This window comes from Haematobia irritans, chromosome 3, assembly GCF_050003625.1.
Source record: "Haematobia irritans isolate KBUSLIRL chromosome 3, ASM5000362v1, whole genome shotgun sequence".
Classification (NCBI taxonomy): domain Eukaryota; kingdom Metazoa; phylum Arthropoda; class Insecta; order Diptera; family Muscidae; genus Haematobia; species Haematobia irritans.
Genome location: NC_134399.1, coordinates 25,113,215 through 25,136,249, shown reverse-complemented (window position 1 = coordinate 25,136,249; position 23,035 = coordinate 25,113,215). Strand labels below are relative to the sequence as shown.

The 23,035-nt window shown below is 34.0% G+C and overlaps 2 protein-coding genes across 2 annotated transcripts; one reads left to right on the top strand and one right to left on the bottom strand.

Moving 5' to 3' along the window:
• Window positions 1–381: 381 nt before the first annotated feature.
• Window positions 382–14,632, bottom strand: Als2 (Amyotrophic lateral sclerosis 2). Its single transcript, XM_075299139.1, has 8 exons — window positions 13,808–14,632; window positions 11,550–13,744; window positions 11,347–11,483; window positions 5,826–6,377; window positions 5,272–5,763; window positions 5,049–5,200; window positions 910–1,085; window positions 382–841 (listed from the first exon to the last, which is right to left on the bottom strand). Exons 1-8 carry the CDS (start codon window positions 14,460–14,462, stop codon window positions 794–796), a joined length of 4,407 nt encoding a protein of 1,468 aa, XP_075155254.1. The 5' UTR covers window positions 14,463–14,632; the 3' UTR covers window positions 382–793.
• A 1,910-nt stretch (window positions 14,633–16,542) lies between these two features.
• On the top strand, window positions 16,543–22,580 carry LOC142229925 (uncharacterized). The gene is made up of 6 exons (XM_075300522.1): window positions 16,543–17,294; window positions 17,360–17,416; window positions 17,947–18,327; window positions 21,417–21,443; window positions 21,513–22,071; window positions 22,148–22,580. Exons 1-6 carry the CDS (start codon window positions 16,620–16,622, stop codon window positions 22,546–22,548), a joined length of 2,100 nt encoding a protein of 699 aa, XP_075156637.1. The 5' UTR covers window positions 16,543–16,619; the 3' UTR covers window positions 22,549–22,580.
• Window positions 22,581–23,035: the final 455 nt, after the last annotated feature.

Below are 23,035 nucleotides of genomic sequence, written 5' to 3'. Positions count from 1 at the left end.
CAAAATTTTATTTCCTTCGAATTTTTTGTCGAAATTTTATTTCCATAGAAGATTTTGTCATAACTCTTGTAGAGGAATATTTTGCAAAATCTACCAAAACATCAAAAATTCTTCCAATCTACAAACAGTAAAAAAATCTACCATTTTTGGTAGAATTCTACCAACTGTGGCAACCGTGAGTGGGCTGTAATAACTATATCTAACCTAACCCAACATACACCCAAAGCAATTTGTTAGAAGACACAGAAGTAAAATCTACTAAAACAGGCGAAAATGGAAAGCAATCATTCTTTGCTGAATAAATTCGATTTAAAAAAATCATGTTTTATAAAAACAATAACAACTTTTCCCCATTCCCTTTATAAAAAAAAATCTCAATAATTATTTCATTGCTGCATTCATTTTTTTTATTATAAAAATAAGGTAGACTAATAAAACTTTGTATCGTTATTTTGGTGAATTAAGCTTTTGAAGGCAGCCAAAAAAAATTTTTTCAAATGAATATTTAAAATTCATACATACAACATAATTATATAACATTTAGACTAACATTTGTTTTTTGGGGTTATAACAAATTTGGTTCATATTTCCACAAATGTACAAGGTCAACTGAAATGCAAATAGCACAGACAAAATATTGTGAAAAACAAATAGTAAAATGTGAAAGCTAATATTTTTCTTGATAACTTCGCTTTTGGAAGTAGTGTTACGCCATTTTGCATTTAAGATACCCATATACATACATCATACATTTTTATTTAAATATTAAAGTATCTATTTGTTAAGAGTGCTTTTAGTTATTTTCAAACAACGATTTATTTGTTAGATGTTCATATGATGCCTAAAATGAAAATCCAAAATATAATTAGGCTACACTCAAAAGGTGGGATTCAATATTTAACTAATTACCTTAAGTGTGGTCAAACAATAACCTCGAATGCCATTCATTTCGAATTGAAAATTTTGACTATCGGTCAAATCATCCAGTAATGCCAACTCAGCGCCAAGATGATGAATTCCTGCCCGCAGTAATAAGACCAATGTTAAAGGCATTATAAGATCGGCATTCAGACTTCTTAGATTATCTGAAAATCGAAAAGAACATTTCAATGAGATGCAATACGAAATTCATAATTTTTAATAAATGAAATAGAAGCTAGTATATACGGCCGTAAGTTCTGCCAGGCCGAATCTTATGTACCCTCCACCATGGATTGCGTAGAAATTTCTACTAAAGACTGTAATCCACAATCGAATTCTTGGGTTGCGGTAACGCTAGCCGATGGCAAGGTATCTTAAAGCTTCTTCACACCGTCTTCTACCCCGTAAGTTAGTCCATACGGGGTATATATTAAACAAAAAAGACCGATTAAATACGTATATAATTCAGTTTGACAAAATTTTCTATAGAAATAAAATTTTGACAAAATTTTCTATAGAAATAAAATTTTGACAAAATTTTCTATAGAAATAAAATTTTAACAAAATTTTCTATAGTAATAAAATTTTGACAAAATTTTCTATAGAAATAAAATTTTGACAAAATCGTCTATAGAAATAAAATTTTGGTAAACCCAAAGAAATTTGTTAGTAGGGACAGCAGATAAGTCTGCTAAAACAGCAGAAAGTCTGCTGAAAAAAGGACAGCAGTCATTGTTTGCTGAAATAGCAAACATTTCCTGCTATTTTTGAAGCTCGATTACACTAAAACAAGTTTTATTTTGGCTAAAACAAATAAAAATGTCAACTTAGGAGCTATCCTAACATAATTAACACAATATTTTATGAATATCTGTAGTATTTGACCAAAAATCTGAATATTTATCGAATTGAGGCATAACAGCAAACAAAATGTTTGCTGATCGTATTTAGGAGCTTGTAAGTATATTACAGTGCAAAAATATACCAAACTACTTTTGGTTCTTAAATAGGCTTTGGGGAACATTTTATAACCTAAAAATTTTATAAATTGTTGTTCATACGCCCTGAAGTACAAAAATATAACAGCAGACATCGAATGCTGTTTTTAGCAGACTTTTTTCTATGAGTGTAGATTATTTTTGGTGATTTTGGACCAATTTTTGTGTGATTGGCGACCGTTATGGACCAATTTTTGCATGGCGGTTAGCGGCCATATACTAGCGCAATGTACCAAATTTCAATCGAATGTTATGAAGTTTCCTCCTTCAAGAGGTTCCGGAGGTCAAATCTGAGGGCTATATATAATTATGGACCGATATGGACCAATGTTTGCATGACTGTTAGAGACCATATACTAACACCACGTACCAAATTTCTGCCGTATCGGATGAATTTTGCTCCTCCAAGAGGGTCCGGAGGTCAAATCTAGGGATGGGTTTATATGGGGGCTATATATAATTATGGACCGATTTGGACCAATGTTTGCATGGGTGTTAGAGACCATATACTTACACCACGTACAAAATTTCAACCGGATGGGATGAATTTTGCTCCTCTAAGAGGCTTCGGATGTCAAATCTGGGGATCGGTTTATATGGGGGCTATACGTAAACGTGGTCCGATATGGTCCATTTGCAATATCATCCGACCTACATCAATAACAACTACTTGTGCCAAGTTTCAAGTCGATAGCTTGTTTCGTTCGAAAGATAGCGTGATTTCCACAGACGTACGGACAGCGGGACAGACGGACGGAAGGACATAGCTAGACTCAATTTCACCACGACCCAGAATATATATACTTTATGGGGTCGAAATATTGGTATAATTTCGATGTGTTACAAACGGAATGAAAAAAATTAATATACCCCCATCCTATGGCGGAGGGTATAAAAAACAAAAAAGTCTTCTTTGTAATAACATTTGAATAAAATCTGTTATTTCTTAGATAAGAAATTAAAATAAAACAAGTAAGTAAAGTAGAAAGTCGGGGTCGACTATATTATACCCTAAATAACCCCTACTGAATTAGTAAACATTGTTTGTGGGCTATCAATGTTATAGATTTGGGAGATAAATAATTATCAACGTATTTCTATATTTAAGGGGTACATGTTTATGGGAGTTTTATCGCAATCAGAACAGAAATGTCTGATATTAGCAGCTTAGTTGATTCTGTACCTACAGAGTTAGTATGCCACTAAAAATGAGTACATTATTAAAAAAAACGAAATCGCTCAATTAGTGTGGGCAATAAATCCAAATTTGTGAAATTCGGGAAATATTTTTATGTTAGAGCTACATGTAAGTCTAAATACGATTGGCTAATACATCAAAATTTGGAATTTGGGTAACATTGTTGAATAAATAATAGTATTATGGCCAAATTTGGGAAAATCGAGCGATACATATATATGGGAGGTATATCTAAATCTGAACCGATTTTGGATATTTTGCAGGTTTAATTGATATTACAGGAGATTTACCCTGTGTTAAATGTGAGTAAGATCGGGTAAATAATAAGGCCACTATGGTCAAAAATATGGTTATTTAGGGTACATTTTTAAAAATCGGACGCTACCAATATGGGAGCTATATCTAAATCTGAACAGATTTAGGTTAGGTGGCAGCCTGATGTATCAGGCTCACTTAGACTATTCAGTCCATTGTGATACCACATTGGTGAACTTCTCGCTTATCACTGAGTACTGCCCGATTCCATGTTATGCTCAATGACAAGGGACCTCATTTTTATAGCCGAGTCCGAACGGCGTTCCACATTGCAGTGAAACCACTTAAAGAAGCTTTTAAACCCCTCAGAAATGTCACCAGCATTACTGAGGTGGGATAATCCACCGCTGAAAAACTTTTTGGTGTTCGGTCGAAGCAGGAATCGAACCCACGACCTTGTGGATGCAAGGCGGGCATGCTAACCATTGCACCACAGTGGCTCCCAAGTAAGATCGGTTAATAAATTAGGCTATAATGACCAAATTTTAGAAAATCGGGCAATACATATATATGGGAGCTATATATAAATCTTAACCGATTTCCATGATTTTACGCGCATATAGGTAGTACAATAGAAGACTAGAGTACGCCAACTTTGAGTAAGATCGGTTGATAAATAAGGGTTGTACGGACAAATTTGGGAAAATCGGGCGATACATATATACGGGAGCTATATCTAAATTTGATCTGATTTTTCCTCCAACAACACACTGTACCAATTTTAATCGAAATCGGTTAATAAATGCGAGCGGAATCCTGCGAACACCAAATACATGGACGGACGAACACCAAGCGCTAGATCGACTCAGGAGATTCAGAGTAGAGATGTGCACGTGAGTAATATTTTACTCATGACGGAAAAATCTTATGCACACTCACGCACGATATTGTTTGGTAGCACTCACGCTCACGCAAACTCACGAAAAAAACATTTGTTCTCTCAAACGAAAATGTCATGACTCACGAAAAATACCGTGATTCACGAAAAATATCGTGACTCATGAATAGTTTTATGAGTAATTTACCTTAGCGACGTGTCTGAAAACATGAACATGATTAAAATCGAGAGCGTTATTAAACTCTTAACATTCTAGGTGTCACTAAAATTATAAATGAATTCAACTCGTAAGCGTTGTATGTCGTTGGGCGGGACTATTTTCGTGAGCGTATTTTTCCGAAATTCGTTACACGCTCATGCATGACATTTGGTCACGCTCACTCACACTCACGCCCTTGCCATCAGCATGACTCACGACTCTGTTAATAAATGCGACAGGACAGACGGACGGAAACCAAGGGCTAGATCGACTCTGGAGGTGATTCTGAGTCGAACGGTACAAATTTTATGGGGTCTAAAATCAATATTTTGGGTAGGCACATTTTTTTTTTGGCAGATCAACGTTAATATACCCTAACCACTATGTGGTTTAGGGTATAAAAAAATCTATTTCAGCAAAATACGTGGTGTTTTAGCAACATATCTGCTATTAGATTATAGGAATTGTATTGCTGTTATACAGAAAAATATTGTTTGTCTGCTGATATGGAATGAAAAATAAATTACTAAACTAAAATGAAAAATTATTTTTATAAAAAAAAAACATTATATATTTTACCTCTGGAGATTTGTTGATATGCATGGGTTAATTTTTCCATACAATTTTCTATCACAGTTAGCATGGCCATAGGGCTATATTTCTCTTTAAGCTCATTTAGCATTTGTACAGCTTCCGAAAACTGCGGGGTCTTTATAACTGCCAAAATATCACTAAAAATAACCACAAATAAAATGTAAATCAGGATTAGGGGCCATACTTAAATTATAAAAATAATAGTTACTTGTCAAATTCCAAACGATGTACCAGTATTTCATCCGTTAATTTTTCAGCACGCATTAGATTTTGACGATATAGCTCATCTTTGTCACTATACTGATTAGCATATAATACAAAAAGCATAGAGTAAATGCTTTCCGACAATACTATGGGATATAATAGCGTTACATGGGAAACCACTTCTCTTTGTTCACCAATCACGCAATACTCTTCGGGCAATGCAGGAAATAAACGACGGATAAATTTATACATTCGCTGTGATATAGATTCCCATTCTCTCATGGCCTGTTTGGCTAGCAGTGGTGTTGGTTTTATTTTCCAACAGCCATAGGATCGGTAAAAGGCATAGGTAATACGATCGTTTAAGTGTTTCAAGGGATGATAACGATAACGGAATGCATCCTTTAGGTATGCCTTGATAGCGACTAGATCTTCCTCTGTTAGTTCGGACAAGCCAAACGGTGGTATTAATTCCATTTCCGATTGCAATGAGGTACTATAAAAATATAAATACAAAATACAAAAACACAAAAATTCACTCAAATTCTAGCCATTTACCAGTCATCCAACATATCACAGTTACTCAAAGCACTATCATTGAAGGAATCTATTGTTGTACTGCAGTTTTCCATAATGGCTATTAAATTAGGGAATGTTGAGTTATTGCTGGTATCTTCGTTATTTAAACGTTTGAATTTATTGCCAAATGTACTTAGCAAATCCAAATTGTAAAATTCTAAACCATTTAACAATGTATCATCCGAATGGGAGAGTGACTTATTAAGCTCGGATTTTTGGTCGTAACTAAACGTTGACGAATTCAAACTTAATTTATCCACATCAAAGGAAGTAACACTCCAATCTCTACGACAAGTATTCGATGTCGAGGGCGGTGTAGAAGAGTTCATAATATCAAACTCAGTCATTTTTTCATTTTCGATTTCATGTTGCTTTGTTATGAACGATATAATTCGATTCCATAGGGCAAATGTTATAGCTTTCGATGTGTTTGTTGTTGCTTTAGCTAAATCTTCGAAAATTTCATTTTCGAAATCTTTAAATAAACTACACCATTTCTCGGAATTATTAACGATATGACTTCCAAAAGAGCTGTAAGCAAATAAATATAAGATAAGGTTGTTATTCACAAAGTAATAGATAAAGAAAAAATGTGGATTTTAATCTTAATAAATGTTAAAAATTTTGTGAAAAGTTTGTGAATTTCGTGCCTTATTGTATTGTCTTAATAAATTGAAAGTGAAATTGATTGAATTGAGATCCGAGTTTTTGTCAAAAACCCGAATTTTTCGCTTTTTGTTTTGGAAAATCGCATCCTGTCGAATTTTAATGGTGACCACAATCGACTTTTGATAGTGGGCAAATCCATAATCGAAAATCCGATTTTCATATAATCGATTTTTTGTCAAAAAATCCAATCGAATTCGATTTTTGTATTGGCGTTGTAGGCTTACGATTTACGAACTAATGAAAGAATTTAATATAAAAATTTCAAAAACGATCGTTCGTCTGTTGATTTTTTTTTTTTACATCGAGCCCAATCGACTTCTAATGGTGGCCAAAATCGACTTTTGAAAGTGGTCAAAATCGAATTTTCGTATAATCGACTTTTTTAAATTCGAAGATGGCTTTTTGTCATCTTCAAAATCGACGGAATGATTGTTTATTTAGTCTTAAGAGTAACAAACCAACGAAATAATTTAATATACAAATTTCAAAGTCGACCGATCGACTGTTGATTTTTGTAAATCGTGTCCAATCGAACTTTAATGTTGGCCAAAATCGACTTTTGATAGCGGCCACAATCAAACATCGAATTTTCAGATAATCGATAATCGAAATTCTAAGTCGGCTTTTTGTAATCTTCAAAATCAACTGAATGATTGGTGATTTTTGGAAAATCGAGTCCAATCGACTTTTAGGCTTACGATTAACAAAATAATGAAAGAATTAAATATAAAAAACTTCAAAATCGACCAATTGTTGATTTTTTTTGTGTTGATTCAAAATCGACCAATTGTTGGTTTTTTTGTGTTGTTTTTTTTGTGAAAATCTAGTCCAATCGAACATTAAATCTTTCACTACCGATGTCATTCCGTTTGTAACACATCGATACATTGCTCTAAGACCCCATAAAGTATATATATTCTGGGTCGTGGTGAAATTCTGAGTGGATCTAAGCATGCCCGCCGTTCGTCTATTGAAATCACGCTAACTTCCAAACGAAACAAGCTATCGACTTGAAACTAGGTACAAGTAGTTGTTATTGATGTAGGTCGGATGGTATTGCAAATGGGCCATATCGGACCACTTTTACGTATAACCCCCATATAAACCGACGCTCGGTTTTGGAGATGCAAAATTCATCCGATCCGGCTGAAATTTGGTACATGGTGTTAGTATATGGTCTCTAACAACCATGCTAAAATTGGTCCACATCGGTCCATAATTATATATAGCCCCCATATAAACCGATCCCCCGATTTGGCTTGCGGAGCCTCAAAGAGAAGCAAATTTCATCCGATCCGGCTGAAATTTGGTACATGGTGTTAGTATATGGTCTCTAACAACCATGCAGGAATTGGTCCATATCGGTCCATAATTATATATAGCCCTAATATAAACCGATCCCCCGATTTGGCTTGCGGAGCCTCTAAGAGAAGCAAATTTCATCCGATCTGGCTGAAATTTGGTACATTGTGTTAGTATATGGTCTCTAACAACCATGCAGGAATTGGTCCATAATTATATGTAGCCCCCATACATGACACGTGGTGAAATTTGGTACATTGCGCTAGTATATGGCCGCTAACAACCATGCCAAAATTGGTCCATATCGGTCTATAGTTATATATAGCCGATCCCCAAAAATAATCTACCAACATTTTATTTCTTTAGAAAATTTTATCAAAATTTTATTACTATAGAAAATTTTGTCGAAATTTTATTACAATAGAAAATTTTGTCAAAATTTTATTACTATAGAAAATTATGTCAAAATTTTATTTATTTATATTATTTATATATATTATTTTATTTATAGAAAATTTTGTCAAAATTTTATTTCTTAAAACAATTTGGTCAAAATTTTATTACTATACAAAATTTTGTCAAGATTTTATTTCTATACAAAACTTTGTCAAAATTTTATTTCTATAGAAAATGTTTTCAAATTTTATTGCTATAGAAAATTTTGTCAAAATTTTATTTCTATAGAAAATTTTGTCAAAATTTTATTTCTATAAAAAATTTGGTCAAAATTTTATTACTATACAAAATTTTTTCAAGATTTTATTTCTATAGAAAACTTTATCAACATTTTATTTCTATAGAAAACTTTGTCAAAATTTTATTTCTATAGAAAATTTTGTCAAAATTTTATTTCTATAGAAAATTTTGTCGAACTGAATTATTTACGTATCAAAATTTTATTTCTATAGAAAATTTTGTCGAACTGAATTATTTACGTATTATTTACGGCCTTTTTTGTTTAATATATACCCCGTATGGACTAACTTACAATTGAGAACACGGTATTAAGAAGTTTTAAGATGCCTTGCCACCGTGTTACCGCAACCCAAGTAATTCGATTGTGGATGACAGTCTTTAGTACAAGTTTCTATACAATCCATGGTGGAGGGTACATAAGATTCGGCCTGGCCGAACTTACGGCCGTATATACTTATTCCAATTAAAATTTGATTCAATAAATGTTTTTAATCAAAACTAAAATCAATCACAACATTAATTGCATCATTTTTTTAATTGTGTCAATTAAATTTTTTATTAGCGTTGGTGATTGATATTATCATTTCTGTGATTGAATAAATTCTTAATTGACTTTATTGGATCAATTAATTTCGTGATGGAAGACAAGGTTAGGTTAGGTTAGGTTAAATTGGCAGCCCGATTAAATTTCAGGCTCACTTAGGGCCAGTTTCTCAATGTCTTGTTATTATTTATCGTGTCGATAAAACAGCTGATCCCATACAAAAATTTTACTAACCGGAGGTCTATCCACCGGTTAAAATTAATCGGAGGATGAGAAACTGGCCATTAGACTATTCAGTCCATTGTGATACCACATTTAACTAAAAGTACCTATTACATATGGGCACTTCTAGTCTTAACAAAATGGATGGAAGACAAAAAATTGTTTCAATGTATTTCGTGAAGAAATTAACGCCGTGACTTAGTATTTATCGTAAGGGGGTTTCCATGATGTGATTAACCTTCTAATGCCCAAGACCGCCTTTAGGCGGGCTTCATTTAATAAGGAAGCTTTTAGTAAAACACACCTTAAGACAACAAAAATGGACAAAATAAAAAGAAAACTTATTTGAAACTATTCAGGAGGCTTTGCAGCATATGCTGAATTTTACCGTATACATTTTTCTTGCTTAGTTCTCTTGTTTTTGTGTCGTTAACATTGAAAATTTAATCAGCCGGCAAAAAAATTGGGGCATTAGAGGGTTAAACGATTTTATACCAGGTTCGGGTAAAATCCTTTGAAATGTTCCATACGCAGTGGTGCTAGGTGTTCAAAATAGAATTTTCGACTAATCTATGTCGACATTTTGTAATCTTTAATCTTCGATTAATCCTAAAACTTAATAAGTAAAGGCGGCTCTTTGACATGAGGGGCTCTTCGCTTTCAGAAATGTTACCAGCATAACCGAAAGGGGAAAACCACGGATGAAAAACTTTTTTGTGTTTGGTCAAAATTGGCATTTGAACGTTATGGGGGCCAAAATCGACTTTTAATAGTGGCCACAATTGAAAACCAGAATTTCGATAAGTTATTTTTTGTCAAATAAAAAGTCGATATCGCTTTTTGTAATCTTCAAAATCGATAATCGAAAGTCGAATTTTCAAAAACTTAATTTTTTGTTAGAAAAAATGTCGATGTCGACTTTCGTAATCTTCGGATCAACAGTTCGCTTTTTGGAAAATCGATTCAAAACGAATTTTGATAGAGACACAATCGAATTTAAACGATTAGAGTGGAAATTCGACTTTGGATTGAAAGAGCAAATGTGATATCGATGTTTTTATGCATGCAACTCATCAAAAAATTGCCAAGTCAAAATTCGCCTTTTTTATAATAATCTCTAAAGTCGGCTTTTCCAAATGTTTGGAAAGATTGAAAGTCGACTTATACAAATTTGGGGAAAGTTAAGAAGAAAACCTTTGAAACAGGCGAAATTGATCGAATTTTTGATCTATGAAACACCTGAAACAGAATACAAAATGCCCGTTGCCGCCCGTGTGGCCATTAGTGAGGAAGCTGCGGCTCATTAAATAGGAATATTCATACAGATAATTAACTATTGTATGTGAAATATGTGAGGATCAGTGATGTTTTTTTGAATATTTCAAAATAAAACATGCAAACATGCAACATTTTTTTATTTGATTTGGATTAATATCCCCAGTTTTCGGAATCTATATAAATAACATCAACAGCAGGAAAATTCTCAACGGTGCTTGGGAAGAATAATATTTCAAGTATCTAGATTGAAATAGATTAAAATGCTACTTTTTAATAATATTCGCAAAAGTCGATTTCTCCAAGTTTGGAAAAAATCAAAAATTCGACCTTTCGAAAAGGTAAAAGTCGATTCAGATAACTTTTCCCAGTTGTCGAATTCTGTATTGATTACATACAGCTGGAAAATACTTCGCGGGGCTCGGGAGGAATATTTGCTGTCAAGTGTCCTATCGACTATACTGTACAGCATCAACTCAAGGTCGTATACGTCTTGTATGCCTACCTCGGCAGTTCTAGATGTACTTGGTCCTGATCGAAAACGAGCAGAACTGTAGTCTGGATTTTTTCTTCTATCGCTCCACGTGCCAAACACAAACTGGCCTTCGGTAGTATAGTAGAAATTTATTAATATTGCATGACGAACATGCGTAAGTACCACGCTTGATCGCCTGGTGAGCTATTCGCCAATGATATTAAAATTGTATCCTTATGATAGGAAGATTTTAAAAAAGATAGACTTCCTCTGCATCAAATCAATAAATTTATATTTACGTTGAAATGTATACCAACCTTGGATATTTTGGAAAATTCACATTGATTTCAATAGATCCGTTATTTATTTTCACATTTTCCCAGGTACCACTTAACTGACCACTCAAAATGTTTCCAACGACAACATTATCCATGCTTGTAGGAAAATAGGTTTCCTGAAAACAAGAAAAAAATATGTTTTTGTTAGAATTCAATTTTCGTTATATGCTGTCATAACCTACATTTGTTTCACTTTTCCCGGTGTCATCTTTGGGCATATAGTATTTCCCCAAGCCATTAGGCCCATTTAGTCCTGACTCGCCCTCGTAGAAATACTGATTGGGAAAAATAGCCACCGTCTTACCACCGCTCAATTCGTCATTTGCAAACAAACCCTCAAAATAGTTGCCCGAAGCAGTTACACAAATACCAGGCCCCGATTTTTTATTATCAGCAAACATGCCAATATATTTGTCACCAGTTGCAAGATTATCCAGTACGCCATAACCCCATTTTAGATTATCTTGAAATTCACCCACATATATATACTCGGAAGTTTGCATATGACCATGACCATTAAATAGACCATTACGAAAGTTGCCTTCATAGATTTCCTTTTCACGAATTATGAGTGTTCCATTACCACAGAATTTTCCATTTTTAAAGTAGCCTTTATACAGACCAACCTTGGGTAAAAACATTCTGCCATAACCTTCTATAACACCATGGATGACATCTCCGGAATAGATTTTGCCATTGGGATATTTCAACACACATTTACCATGCATGACAGCATTTGAAAAATTCCCTTTGACATTCGCTCCCGAGTAATTGGAATGTGTGGAGAAATTATATTGGATTGAGCGTACTTCAGGAATTTTTGCTTTTTCTGGTAAATTGAGAATACTCTTAATGGATGACTCCAATTGATCATACCAGAGATCTTTGTCGTAGGGATTTCTTGCAGTAAGCGTGAATTTCTTTTCGGGTGTTTTTATTAGTATACCACAATCACCATCCTTCTTTATCCACATTGCCTCCAAGGGGTAGGTGACTACATGGTTCACCACCTGACACAGGCAATCGGAAAATAAGATAAAGATCGGAGTGGTCAGACCCATTATGGTGTGTGACTGTTTTATGGGAACAGTGGAGGAGCTGAGAATTACACGCCTCTCCTTACGTTTGAAATTACAAATTTTAGCATTCTTCTGATTGCTTTGCCAAAAATCCCTTGTATATTCAGCCAATTCCATGTCTTTGCGATTACAACGAACGAATTCCAGCCACGAAGACAATTCGATATTACAGTTACCACTGATCTTTTGAATTGTTTCCAAAAATTGAGTTATTATGGGTAAAAATTGCAAAGGACATTTGAATATTTTCAAAAACTCATCCTTATTGCAATCCGCTAATAATGAGGAAGATGATGAGGACGGCGATGAGGTTATATCCTCATTTGGTGACTGTTGAAATAATTTTTGCACTACCGCAAAACCATCAATGGAGTCTAGGTCACAAAAGGATTTTCCATAGTTTTCAAATATTTCCAAATAATCTCGAAAGTGTGCCACAATTAGCAACTGCGAAGTATCATCGTAGTCAGAGCGATAGAGCTGTTCCAAAGAATTCAACATAGCCACCACTATGTATAAAACATTTTCCCATTGTGTACACAACATTTGCAAATCCTTTAGCAAGACTTTGTGGACCAGTCTCTGTATACAAATAAGACGCTTGCGATAGCCTAGCATATTTCTGATCTGATTTTGTAAATGATGATGAACAATACAATACTGTCGCTTGAATTTACGTCGATTATATATGGTTAGATTTGAGCTGGCCAATAGTAAGGGAAATGATTGCTTGGACATATCCTTCATTTGCAGCGTGACAAAATCCTTTTCTTGGTGCAATAGCTGCTTCTCACCTTCAAATAATTCTCCTCGAGTATTTAAGAGTACAGTTCTATAATCTCCACAACAGGCTTCCAATATATTTTCCTTGGTATCATTTAAACTGGAAAAGTTAAGCGTAAACTCTGTGGGGCTACTCAGCTCGTATACATTGGACTCTATTGTCAGTTGTTGCTTTGAATTTAGACCCCAGTGGTAGAAGGAACCATCAATAGCTCTTACCACTGTGTGATCCCTGCCAGTTGCCAAACTACATACACCAATGTCTTTCAGTTTCTCTATAGCCACAATGGTTTCGCGTTTAATATGATCGCCTGTTCCAAGCAGACCTTTGTTAAGTGAGCCCATGGTGAAAATTTCAGTATGTAGAAGTGTTTGTCCTAGATTAAGCACATGTTGTATATTCATAAAAGAGTTATTCGATATTGAGGAATGCATAGAGGATGTGGAAATGTCAGTATCTTTTTCTTCCAATTTTGAAGACTTCAGTTCCGAGCACACAAGATCTGGTAATTCACCTTGAAAAGACAAAACACATTTTTACTTTTTTCCATATTCATATTCATAATTCATTCCATTACCATATTCCCGAACTGTTAGTTTCTCCTTTTGAGTATCTTTCTTTTTTCTAACTAAGAATACAAAAAAATTGTCTCCAGCACTTAAATCAACAATTTCCATAGGTACTTTAAAACATTTCAACATCTTTGGTTGATGACGACTTTCAACTGAGAAATGGACACCGCAATTGCCTAAAGCATAAATATCAAATCGGTCCGAAACAAAAAGGGTTCCATCGGAAGAACAACAGACGCGTTTTATGAAAACGCCCTCCTCCGATAACTCCAGTGGATCAAATGTTATGGTTTGCCAATTTTCATTAGTGATGACCACATTGTTACGGTCATGGTTCAAAGTGTGTGTCAACACGGATCCATTATCCAGCACCATATAAACAGAACTAAGATTTCTACAATATTGTATATCCTGTACAGAGGCTCGTATATAGCCAAGACGTAGTTTCATCTGACCTTGATCGAAATTGGCCTCGTACAGCCAATTGTTATTCATTAGTAAAAGAAAATACTGTGGTGTTATGGAACATATGCTCCGAATACCATTGGTAGTAATAGATGGTGGTATTGTTTTCGTATTAGCCTTCCATTCAACCGAGACACTCGAGCCCTTAAAGAATATATAAAAAGGGAGTTCCTCCATGTTTCCACATCCATCCATTGTTCAAATACGGCAATTTAGTTGTTTTCGTATATTACTGAAGTATTATCACATTATTGTCCATTAGTATGGGTGGAGTAGGGTTTGTTTTACACTTTTATCTTAAGTCTTTTTTCTTTAATTATGATTGATTTCCATAATATCAACAAAATTTTCCAGCTGTTTGTAATTTTGACAATCGGATATCAAAATTCACATCCAGACCACTCAGCTGATTGGCATGGTACAAAGAGAAATGGTAAAAACAGTTGGACAATAGATATATCTTGGTTTATTTTTCCAGCAGAAATTATTCAGAAAAGGCACATTGAACGGACTCTACGATTGTCATGGAAACTCGAAATTAAGGGCGTTTACATTATAAAAATGACGTGTTTTGGAGGAAAACTTTTATTTTGAACTGGAATAGAATTTTATTTTTAGAATTCTATTTAGCTTCCGAATATAATTTTTGTTGCCCTGGGGAACTATTCAAGGTGAGTAGAACGAGAATTGGAAGAGCAGGGCACCTAGATTTGAGAGCACGTCTGTGCCGAATACGAATAGCAGAGGCAGAGAAAATGTCATCAACAGCGCGAAACCATCCAAAGCGCTGGGCTCCAACGTGTTCTCTATGCTAATGCTGAATCTTCTGGGTGTTGAGTACTTGAGCAGACTTCTCAATTTGTCCTTGTAATCGCTCATCATACCCGATGTCTGGAAAATGGGTAGGGTGATTCCACTACTGAAGCCAGACAAAGACCCGAGCAAGGGTGAATCGCACACCGTACCGATTTCCCTTCTCTGGCCAGTAGCCAAGGCACTTGAGGCACTAACCCTTCCAGCCTTGTGGAGTATTTTCGAGCTGCCAATCATTAACATGGATTTCGCAAAGTATATAGTACGACCACGGCTTTGCATGTCATTTCAGCAAACATAAATAGGGAGACCAAAGCTGAGTTACAGGACGGTTCTCGTGGAATGATATGTCCGGTAATTTATGCTAAGCTCCACAGTAGAAATGATACCCTCAAGTCACTTGGGGTGCAATCAAAGAAACTTTGTTAACAACCTATAAAGCAATTGACTGGTCAGTGGTAAATCTATGCAGCGCCTGTGTGGAGGCCTCAGACAAGTGATACGCAGTGGAATAACATACAGACTAGTCAGAATGCTGTCCTTAGAGCAGCGTCAGGGCAGCACACCCCTGGGTCACCTTTATGTGGAGACAAAGAACACCGCTGTGCGTAGATACAACTACATGTTGTCAAAGCAGTATCTCCTGTGTTATTATCGCAGTGATCATCCAAATGGATAAACAACCACCACCCAGGAATGTAGGGGTTGATCTACATCATATAGAGCGCGAGATCCAGCGTTACAAAAGAGAGCCCCTAGGCCAGTCAGAACAGGATTCATGAGGATACTGTACCATAGCTCCGGAAGAAAGAGACCTCCCACGCCCGACTGGGGTGGTTTTGGCCCAATTTAAATCAGGCTAGTGCAGCCGCCTATCTATCAGTGATTGATAGATGCTGTAATTATATGAGACGGCACACAATAAATGTAAGCTTGGCGTCGAAGCGTCAAAAAAGTTCAAAATATTTCAACTTTTTGGGCTTTGGTAGACTATTTTGTTTTTGACGTTAAAAACATTTGTTGCTTCCAGGTTTGTAATTGAAAATATAAAATTTATGTTTCTGAAGCGAGCGTTGCGCTTTGTTTGTGTGTTGGGAAAAGTAAAGTCGCTTTAAAGTAAAAAAAAAGCTCAAGCATACGCCTGATTTTTCATTGTATTTCGGCTTTATTGATTGGTTTGTGATACAATAAAATATTTAACAGCCAATTTCTCATATCCGAAACGAATGCTTTCGTTCGACTAGAATGTCTAAAACAGTTGCATTTATAAAGGAAAAGCAGCAGTTTTTGCATTTCAGTCGAACGAAAGCGTTCGTTTCGTAAACGACAAATTGGCTGTAAATCAGCTGGCTTATGATACCTACCTTACGTGTATACATACATACCTGTGAAAACCGCTAAAGCTCTTCCCATTCTGTGTATTCGACACATTCGTACTTGCTGACATGTACTGAACATACCCTTTCACTAATATAAACAATTTTGGGAAAACATCAACACCATATCCTCAAATCCACCAAATTTATCTATTGGGGTATTATGGGGGCTGATAAAAGAAAACAATTAAGGTGTGGAGAAATATTACTAAGCCTGAAAAATAATAAAAAGTCCAAAGTGTACATATTCAATTGTGCTTTCTGCAATGAGAATTGTGATCAATTGAAAAAATTTTCCTTGCATCTTGATGAAAAACATTCTGAAAAATTGTATCATGATGACAATGATGATGATGAAGTTCTCCCGACTGTGGTTACTCTTGACGATGAGGAGGAGCAGCAATCGAAACCACAGCAACAAGAAGATGAAAAACTAGAAGATGTCAAGGAGGATATATTTGTCCCCGAGATCAAGGTGGAAGAACTTATCGATATACTACCAACACCTAATGGCGATGATATTGACATGGGTGAGAACAGCCGTTTAAGTGGTACAAAAACTGAAGATGAAAATGAAGATCCCTTGGAAACACATACGGGAACCAAGGCAGCAACAACCTCTACAAAAGGAATGAAAAACGATGTGAAACATGAAGGAGGTGAATCAGACAGTGATGATGGAGGCGAGGATAATACCTATGAATTAGGTTGTGGACTAGATTATGAGGATAGTGTACATGGAAGCTCTGGATCTGATAGTGATTGTAGTGAAAAGAAAAAAGAAACTCAAAATACCAAAGGGAAAAGGGCTAATCTACGGAAACGTACTGCCACTAAGGTATCGTGAAGAAAATATTTAGCGTTACATATATTCAATGCACAAATAACTGAATTTTTATTTAGCCTGAAGAAGATGCCGCTGATGAAAGTTCCGATGATTCAAGAGATTCAGATTATGATGTAAGTATAGAAGGATTGATTACGGGAAAATTTATTTGAGTATGCTCTTGAAAAAGTACAGCAGTTTCATAACTGGAATTTATTTCGGCAAGAATAAATTTCAGGTTTATGTATCATTTTTAGTTAAACGCAAATTTCTAAGACGACATGCAATTCAAATTTAACCTAACCGAGTCTATGTATTTAAATTTTTTACTGATTATCCTTGAATTGAGTAGTGCGGTTTATTCTAGGATTCAATGAGAAATGGAGAACCAAGTCGATTCTAGGCATTTTAATGTGTCTTTTTCTTTATTTGTGTTAAAACCTAAAAATTGATCATCCTTTAATTCGATATAGCGGGTTACCCATCCTTTCCCAAAAAAAAATTAGATGAGAAATGGAAAACTCAGAATTAGCCAAGTCGATTCTAGGCTTTTATTTCCTCTTATTCTAGGACGTCTGTCTGTCTTTCTCAAAAAAAAAAAATGAAAATTTTATCTAAATGACATTCATATTTACCTTTTCAAATTTTTATTTAATTTCCACAGTTTGTCAAAGAAACCAACAAAGCTAAGGTACCTCGTAAAAAATGGAAAAAACTTGAAAATACTCAAAACGTGGACGATAAAGCACTTACCATTGCAATACTAGCAGAACTGGAAAAGTATCCTGTGCTATGGGATATTAAAAATCGTTCCCATGATAAAATCATCCGTCAAAATGGATTCCAACAAATTGCTAAAGAAGTTAATGAGAAACTAGGAATCCATATGAAATGGGAAGATATTAGAAAACGTATAACCGATATACGCTATGAATACTCTCGTGAATATGATAAACAATTGAAGGGTGACAAATGTGAATTGCCATGGTATACGGAACATATGCAATATCTAAAACAAAATATAGAAGTTTTAATTAAACATCGGGTAAGTTGACTATATTAGAGACGAAGCGACAGTTGTGAGGTGTTGACATAGGAATTTCGATAGTTTCGAAATGGAACTAAATAAAAACAAGTACACTACTCTAGTTCGTTGTTATCGACAGTCGAGTAATTTAGTTGTCATACAATGATCTTCGAAATTAATTGATCCAATCAATTTTTTAAATTGAAATGTCTTCAATCACGGTTATACAATCAATCATGATTATAGTATCAATCACAGTTTTAATTGGAGATTAAAACGAATACTTGATTAAAAAATTATTTTTTTTTCATTAGCAAATTTCAATTAATTATTTATTTTTTTTTTTATTTATTTATTTATTCATTCAGAGCATGTAATTCTAAGCCTATTTGGCCAAAATAAAATAATTACAATGGACTACTCTCAAAAATTTCATACAATATTCATACATAATAATACATAAGGTGTGCAAAAAAGATGTTGAATACTTATAATAAACAATCATTTACACAAAACTGAGAAGTGTATAATTAAGCAAGAAACAAGAAGAGATAATTCTCTTTTGTATGTTTTAATAGGAATAGGAAATAAAAGAGAAAAAATATATATTTTATGACAATGTAAATAATCAGTCTTGAAAGTCGAGTAACTACATAATTATGACTCACAAAAGTATTGAATAAATTTGTTTCGATATTTCAGTATTCAAAAATTATGTAAACAAACTAACAAATATTTATGAAAGTTCCCAGTGTAAACATACTGTAATTATAGTGGAGTAACTACTCGATTTGATTCACTTAAAAATTTCATTGATGTTCATTGCAAAACTCAATTAATTTTTTTCATTAAAAACTTAACTATTTTCAATTACATTCTTAACTGACTTACGGCCATTCTCATGTAGCTCCGTTTGAAAAAAACTGCCAATATCTTCTCTCCGGTTAAGTTTAACAGAAAAATTTTCGCCAGTTAAGTTCTTAACTGACATCGGGAATATATAGGCAAGGTGACAGATATGTCCATAGTGTGGTTTAAAAGTTCGTTAGCTAACGTAGCACTAACTGAGCTTCATGAAAATGGGGGTTAATGTTTTTAGTTTTATTAAAAAATTGATTGTTTGAAATAAATTATTTATTTAATTGTTTATTTTAATCATACAGTAAATGTATGATAAAAAAAGAAAAAGAAAAGTAGCATTGGCTGCTAAGGCCATCAGCTATAAATTTTTAGAAAAGATGACATTTAAAATAAAAGTTTTAAATGGCTTAAATGGCACCATGGCTTCTATTACAACACAAAATATAATATTAATAATTCGTCTTCTAAAAATAGTAGTTGACGTTTATTATTATTGGCAGATTTTTTCTATGAGTATGTTGCTTATTGTCGAAGAAATAAATTAATTTTATTTAATTCAGTTTTCATTTCCGTTAATTTAATTTAATTTATTTTAATTTAATGTAATGTAATTTATTTTAATTTAATTTAATTTATTTTAATTTATTTTATTTTAGTTTAATTTAAATCAATTTAATTTAATTTATTTATTTATTTTTATTATTTATTTATTTATTAAACTTATAGTAAATATAAGAATAATAGAGAAAAATCTAGCATTAGCTACTTAGGCTATCAGCTAAAAATTTAAAAAAACAATTTTAGATTGGAAATTGGAAATTTGATAGTAGATATGAAATTAAAAATTATATTTATATTATCTGCTGTTGTAGATTTTAGGATGTCCAACACTTTATTGTCGAGTATAGTGGTGTGCCAGTGGGTGAGATGAGAACAGTTTTTTAGAATATGAGATACTGATAAGGTATTTCCACATTTAGGGCAGTTGTTGTTCAAGTTGACTTTCATAAGATATTGATGCGTTGAAATAGTATGACCCATCCGTAGTCGGGAAAAAATACGTGTTTTCGTTTTTATTGTATTTCCAGGATATTGAGGAGTGGAATAATTCGGGTTAATTGTATTATAATGGTGATGTTGGAAGTGTTTACTGCAAGAATGTAGAAAATTCATCATAACGTGTCTCTTTAAATCGAGTTTTTCGATAGTGTTATCAGTAAATAAAGGAGCAGAAGAAGCCGCTTTGGCGGCTATATCATCATGGTCATTCCCAACTAGACCGACATGGCCGGGAACCCAGCAGAGCTTGATTTCCCCCTTTTAGCCATTAATATATCGCATATTTTATTTACAGTGTACCAACTGAGGTCACCGATATTAGTCACGGCTTTGATTACTGATAGACTGTCTGTGCAAATTATAGTTTTCTTTTTCGATTGTTGCACCAATATTACGGCGTGCATAATGCCAGCCGCTTCGGCTGTAAAAATTGAAGCAATGTTGCACATAATTTTAGCGCCTAGAACAATGCCATCTTTGTCAACAACCGCATAGGCTATATTGTCTCCATTTTTTGATGAATCGGTATACAAAAAGACCCAATCAGTATGCTGGGATATTATATTTTTAAAAAGCTTCGAGTAAATATCCACTGAAGTGTTACTTTTACAAAAGTTGTTCAGTGAAAGTTCACAACTGTCATCGCTGTGCATCCATGGCGGAAATTTAGAATCATATTTTGGTAGCCTCTGCCTAAAGCTGGTTGTATTCCATTTATGCACTCATAAATTACAGATGGAACTTTCGGCTTTCTCTTTCCTTTTAATATTCTTAAAGCGTCAACATCGATGATGGATGCATTCACAGCCAATATTTTCGGTAGTAGTCTAACCCTCGATTCCAAAAACCTCTCTTCTATTGAAGGTAATCCAGCCTCAGTGAACATAGTTTTTAACTGAGTTGTTTTTTAAATTAAATTAAATTAAATTAAATATAATTTAATTTAGTTTAGCTTAATTTATTTTATTTTATTTATTTTATTTTTATTAAAAAAAGACAAAATCACTAAGTATAACTATTTGGAGTATGGTATATTTATTGCTATTAGTTTCCTCTCTATCTCCCTTATATACTTCTTACGCTAACTCAAAATGACAGTCGCTTCGTCAGCATTTGAGAGAACATTTTTTTTTAATATTTCTCAATTTTTTTCTAATATTTTTTTAATTTTTCATTTTTGTTTTTAGTACCAGAAGAAAAAATATAGGCGTTTGGTGAGTACAAATTTAATCTTTAATTTTTACTACATAAACTAAAAATTTAATTATTTTTCTTTTCAAAAGAGTTCTCTGGAAGAATCTCATATACCTATAATAATTGAATATTATAAAAAATGTGAAATTTTGTGGCAAGTAACAAACATTGGATTCGTTGTAAAACCCAAAAAACTGGAGGCTTTAAAACCCATAATACAAGAACTCAAGGAAAAACACAACATCGATATTAACATACACGATATGCAGAGACGTATTGATTACATAAATCGCATATATTCCATTGACAAGGAGCAACAATTAAAATGTGAAATGGAAAACAAAGATTTTGTGCCATCCTCAAAGTATTATGAAGATCTGTCATTTCTTAGCGATAGTCAAGGCCCATTTAAATGTTCCCATTGCAATCAAATTATACAGAAATATGAATCGTACCATATACACCTGTCGGAGCATACAAAAACTGTACCGTTCAAATGTGCTCTCTGTGAAATGCGTTTTAATAAATTGGTTAAATATATTGTACATGCTAAACGCCATTTGAGAATAAACAATTATCATTGTGATGTATGCGGTAAAGGCTATCCCTTCCGCGCTGAATTGGATTGGCATGTTAGGGAGCATACAGGTGAAGAAAAAAGAAAATAAAAAAAAAACTATTTAGTTAGCAGACAATTAATAAAATAATATTTCTTATATTCCAGGCGAAGAACCCTACTTGTGCGAAATATGTGGAGCTAGTTTTAGGTCACGACATGGCTATGATAACCATATACGTAGACATGAGAAGCGTTTTCGATATGAGTGTCACATTTGCAAATATGGATTTAATCATCTGCATGCTCTAAATGCTCACGTGAAAGCCCATCTTAATATTCGTGATATCCTGTGTAATGTATGTGGTAAGGGCTTTACTGCAAAGAAACACTTGCTGAGGCATCAACAAATACATTCAGACATTAAACGATATAAGTGTGGAGTTTGTGGTAAAGCTTTTGCTCAAGATGCTGGTCTTCGAGCACACAAAAAACAACATGTCGAATATACTTCATTGGCAGAGATAGCTAAGAAAGAATTTCGAAAAGGAAAATACAATTATGATTAATTATTTATAATAAACATTAAGTTATTTATTAACTAAGAGTTTTCACTATTTTACGGTATTTAAGGGCAAAATCTAACACATCTACTCTTTGGGAGAATCCTTTTTCTTAGCTGCTGCCTCTATCAGCAGACTTTCTGCTGTTTTAGTCGATTTTTCTACTGTGTCTACTAACAAGTTTCTTTGAGTGTATGGTTGAGCAAGGGTCATTTACCCATACAGATGTCCACCTGTTAACTTACAGCGATAATTGTTCCATGGCCACGGAACTAGAGGTCACTAGTAATTTTTCGGAAGGAATCTTTACATGTCTCACAGCAGCTTTCTTCGGCCATATACTAGCACAATATACAAAATTTCAACTGAATCGGGCGAAATTTGCTCCTCCAACAGGCTTCAAAACCATATCTGGGGATCAGTTTATATGCGGGCTATATATAATTATGGACCAATTTTTGCACGGTTATTAGATAACATATACCAACACCAC

Bases quoted from the DNA above. Each gene is read 5' to 3' on its own strand.
- Als2 (XM_075299139.1), bottom strand. From the start codon at position 14,462: ATGGATGGATGTGGAAACATGGAGGAACTCCCTTTTTATATATTCTTT. The intron at 11,484-11,549 runs GTAGGTTATGAC...TCTTGTTTTCAG, and splicing joins CCGGGAAAAGTGAAACAAAT to GAAACCTATTTTCCTACAAG. The intron at 5,201-5,271 runs GTAACTATTATT...GGTTATTTTTAG, and splicing joins CATCGTTTGGAATTTGACAA to TGATATTTTGGCAGTTATAA.
- LOC142229925 (XM_075300522.1), top strand. From the start codon at position 16,620: ATGGGGGCTGATAAAAGAAAACAATTAAGGTGTGGAGAAATATTACTA. The intron at 17,295-17,359 runs GTATCGTGAAGA...ATTTTTATTTAG, and splicing joins GGAAACGTACTGCCACTAAG to CCTGAAGAAGATGCCGCTGA. The intron at 22,072-22,147 runs GTGAAGAAAAAA...CTTATATTCCAG, and splicing joins GCATGTTAGGGAGCATACAG to GCGAAGAACCCTACTTGTGC.